Here is a 4,925-nt window from a genome sequence, read left to right as displayed (position 1 = left end):
ATACTAATATCACATATAAAAATAAGATGTTTTATTTTACAAAAATTAAATAATCTGGAGAAAGTTTTTATGAAGTTTAAAGCTACAACATCCATTAGTTAATTTTTGCAACTCAATAAAACAAACTACATGGCAGGTGCATTGAATAGATGCACCTGGGCGTGGAGGAGTTAAATACATTTGGACACTCTAACAATTCAAACACCTTCATAACAATGCTTTATAGCCAAACTCGAAAATATTATATACTGTTGCAGAACATAGTAACTTTACCATCTTTTAATCTTTTTATGTATTCTGCCAATTTTTCCCGAATATTTTGTATTCCAACGGTCCTCATCATGTCCTTCAGCTGTTGAGAAAAATCATCCGTGGTCGTCACACTTATGTTCACCTACAGGAAACCCAATTTCTAACAGTCAACAAACTTCTTACAAACATAGCTAATATACCACATAAACTTGGCTAGCAAAAAGTTCTATGAATCTGTACAGTTTTAGAATAGATAGCAAAGACTTTGGAAATAAGAATTTCCCTATATACATATATATATTGCAGTACTTTAAACTATACATATTAATTAACAGCCTGACTGGATCACGATTTTTCAGGTGATGCACCTATTTTTTATAAAAATATTGTATTTTATCGACCATTCTTTGTTTTTATTAAATTAAAGCCTCTGAAAGAATTATAAATTAAAAATTACAATAAAATAGATGTAATACAATAGGTTTTTAAAATATTTGTATAAAATAAAATAAAACACTTGCATGTTAAGCTTACTTGTATACATATCATTTAGGTTCAACCACAATTTTTGGAAGAGGTTTGATCAAGTTAAATCATGATAAGCCCACAAAGTTGTATATAACTTGTGAAATGTTCAAAACACCTACACTGTATGATACAATAAATTATTTTTCTCACTGTCATAAAGACATTACTGATGAGTGGAAGGAAAAAAAAGACGTACATCAACCTCGCAGGGATCATTTTCTTCACTCAAATTTGGTATCTCTGCTGTTCCTTCAATTTCGGTGTCACTATCTTTGTGCTGTCCTGTAATACACACTTCGGGTTGAACATATCAACTACCAAACATGAGTATTACTAATTAAACATTAATGTTACAACATTTTAAGTCACAAATTAATGTACATAGTAGTTATGATCTGCTATTTACCTATACTTAAACTATTTCTCTTCTTAACTTGCAAGATAAAAATATGTCGCAATTATAAAAATGTCGTGAACATTTAAATAACACTTTTACATATGACTTTTTAATGCAATTATACAAGTTCTTAAAAGTTGATAAGAAGTAAAGAAAGAATTTTACCATTACCTTCTTTGTCTTTTAAAGCAGAAAGATAAACTTAAGATTTTCTCTCTCTCAAACTGAATTATTTTTTGGTTTTGTAGCTTTGCTGCTTTACAGCTAAATACTATGGATCTCATGTAATTACTGTAAACATGCCTCAAAATTGAAAAAGAGTAAATCAAATCTGACACCAAACTGTTAGAGCAATTTTATATTCTACGAACATTTTGTTATCTCTTAACATACACTTACCCTTCCACTTTAGGGTAATTTCCCATTCATAGAAGAAAATCAACTTGCCCTTACGGTTATTAGCTACTGCCTCACCACTGACCTTGGTGATCTCAGTTATTTTACATCGTCCTGGAAGGAATAAATTACAAGAGCCTTACACAAACACTGATGTTAAGAGCTTGACATTTATAATTTTTATTCATATCCGAGCTACAATAAACAAGGAATCTATATTAAAACAAAATTAATCAAATAAAAACTTTATTCTTCTAGACTAGAAAAGTTATAAATTTTCAATTTCCTAACACTAAGATTTCTCACGTATTATGTTACATTTACTCCTGCCAGCTTATTAGATAAAATAAAATTTGATCAACATTGCAAGACTGTGTGAATGAAGCTCATAACTCCTTTCAGTTTTTCACAAATGAAGTTTCTCTACCATATTTTGAGCACAAAGTTTCTTCAGATTTGTAGTAAGTTTAACACTCTTCTAGTTACTGCTTATAGGATTACTAACTTAACAGAATATCCAAACCTTTTCAATACTGTCATGATTACTCCTTAATTTTTTAAGTGATTATTTTTATTCCTAACTTAAGGAAGTTAACAACTTTAGTATAGAGTCCACTATTAGTTATTGCAAGTTTTTTAACAGCTCTTTCTAAATAAAGTACATCATGATGTTATTAGTTTAGTCACCTAAGTATCTTTAGTTGGTCTATTTACAAGTGTTGATATTTCATTGATTAATACTTTTATCACTGTGACAATTTTCACATCATAATATCCTTGACAGAGCTCAACTAGTTTTTAGGGTTTAACTTTATTATTTCCAGTTGCCTGCTCTTTAATTTCATCATGGATAGTGTGTTCTTCAACTTCTTTTTATTGCATTAATTTCATTATTTTGAATACAGGGTTTATATATTTAAATTTATTGAACCAATTTTATATCAATTTTTATACACACTGACAATACTTTTCTGCTGTGCTAACCATATAGATGTATGGCATTGTGGGGAGGGACAGATCTGATGAATTGGATGGTCACATATAAGAGTTTGTTTTTGGTAAACTCCAAGCCTTCATAAATCTGATAGACAAACACATATGCCTGTCTCAATTACAGACTTAAATTAAAATGTCCAACGAGTTTGTTTTATATTTATAACATTTTCTAATCTACCTACACATATGTGATGATTTTTCACTGAGAATACAGATGATTATAGTATTTTGGCACTTGTGTATAAAGTTAAAATCATAATTTTTTAATTGTGTACCAGTTTAACATTGAATATTATTTATGATTTTAATACAGATGATGTTTTAATGCAAAATTTTATTTACATCAGACGAAACACGTGTTGTTTAGGTGAATGACTTGAAATGTCCCTAGAATTCAGTGACCTTTTGCTAGACATGATGGAAAAGGTGTGAGGTGTTCCAAATGTTGAACTGTTTAGTGGATGATTTTGTTGTATTGGATAACCTGCCCAGAGATTTTATATTTTTCTATATATTCTGAATTAAATCATAATATTCTCAATACATTAGGAATACCACTCTATCACATATGTAGACTGATTAAACTGACCACAGATTTACAACTGCATCACATGTGCTGTAGTAAACAGCATCTTTACTTAAAGTTAAGAAAACATCAGTCTATCAGTTATTTAGCCTGATGTACATGATAGGTGGCATTCTAGTGATTATTACAAATGTGTATTAACTTGGTCATTACAGTGAGAAAAGAAATTGCTCTCATGCTTAATAATGTTGCCACCTAAAATTTATAATGTACAGCCAACAATTTCCACTTTAAACTTCAGTAAATAATCATGAAATATGAAGAATTCATTTTAATTTATTGAGTATCATCATCAACACAACATCATTATCAAATGTAAAGACAGTCCTGCCTGAGAGCTACATCACTATATGTTAAAAAAAAACAAAAAACATTAAGGATTTAACTATAACAAGCTTTGGTTTGTTGCCATTATTCTCACTTATTTTCCAGATATCTAGAATAAATCTGTTCTCCAGATATTTTGGACATTGTGTTAATCTGGAATAAAAATTACTATATCAGCTTTTTATGCCATGAAAAAAATTTTAAGCAACAGATGGATTACCACTAAGACTAGATTGAAAACTGCTCACTGTTATACTTGATCAATACTGACACATGGGGTTTAAATCTGAACCAGCAGTAAAGGTGATGTGCAAGAGATAGGAAGCTTTCAAGGCAAGAGTTGTCAGAAGAATGTTAAGAATCAGCTGGATGGAAAGAAAAGCAAAAGCATTTGAGACAGCAAGTACAAAAAGTAATGAACACCACAGCCAAAAGACAGTTAAGATGCTTCAGACACATTATGAAGTACCTCAACCTGCTAAATTATATTCATACGTGGGGGGGGGGGGGTAGAAGAGCAAGAAAATAATGATTGAAACTGATAGAGAATATACAAAGAGATGGACTGGTGGCATTTTGGTGTATACCAAGTTTGGCTGAGTTCCACAGAAAGGAATGAGGAACACAAAAGCTGGTGTACTCTAAGGCTACATGCTAGGTTTGGGTAAAATTACCCCAGCTGTTTGCTAGTTATAAGAGGGCACACACAGGGAGTTGTTAAACATTACAGACTCTAATAGATAAACAATTAATGCCACATATTTTACTTAAAAGTGTGTCAGGTTGGATGCCACAGCACAAACAACAACCAATATTTAACAAGGTACAAAACAATAAATAAATAAAAGGTAAACTAATACCTGATATAAAATAATAATGTTAAATGTAATAAGAAAACAATTAGCTAAACTTCTGAACATATTCCCTTTTGTCTTCACTTATGGGTTCTTAGAATCAATTATCCTTTATAACAAACACATAGAAGAGAATGCAGGAAATAATAAATAACATTTGATCTTCTCTAAAAGCCAAAAATGAAATGCAACAAGACTCAAGAACTATGGAAGTTCTGTAAAAATAATACACTGTATGTACAAATACATGAGGCATAATATGCCAAGGAAAGTAAATATAAAAAGTAATTTAACTAAACTAATGATGTAATATCCAGTTTAGCTAATATCAACCATACACAATCCATATACTACTAAAACTCTGAGATTGTTTGTTTGTTTGCTTGTAATTAAATACAGCAAAAACAGCACACAATAGTGCCATATTTGTAATGAAATGAAAATAGAAACAGAATAAAAGAAGTTTCATTAAAATTGGGCCACGGGTTACTGAGTTAGCACCATTTTTTGGGTCACTTTCATTTCGGTGCAATATTGAAATTAGCTTGAATTCTTCATAACCTCTGAATAGTGGGTGACCAAACGGGTC

At 30.6% G+C, this 4,925-nt stretch overlaps 1 protein-coding gene across 1 annotated transcript in view; it reads right to left on the bottom strand.

Moving 5' to 3' along the window:
- Positions 1–4,925, bottom strand: part of LOC106459070 (activator of 90 kDa heat shock protein ATPase homolog 1-like) — a 24,699-nt gene that overhangs the window by 9,710 nt on the left and 10,064 nt on the right. The window contains exons 3-5 of the mRNA XM_013918648.2: positions 1,577–1,687; positions 977–1,062; positions 274–394 (exon numbers count right to left, since the gene is read on the bottom strand). Coding sequence (XP_013774102.1) covers positions 274–394; positions 977–1,062; positions 1,577–1,687 — 318 coding nt within the window. The remainder of the gene's footprint in view (positions 1–273; positions 395–976; positions 1,063–1,576; positions 1,688–4,925) is intronic.

This window comes from Limulus polyphemus, unplaced genomic scaffold, assembly GCF_000517525.1.
Source record: "Limulus polyphemus unplaced genomic scaffold, Limulus_polyphemus-2.1.2 Scaffold554, whole genome shotgun sequence".
Taxonomy (NCBI): Eukaryota; Metazoa; Arthropoda; class Merostomata; order Xiphosura; family Limulidae; genus Limulus; species Limulus polyphemus.
Note: the sequence above shows the minus strand (reverse complement) of the source record. Positions and strands in the feature narration are given on the sequence as shown.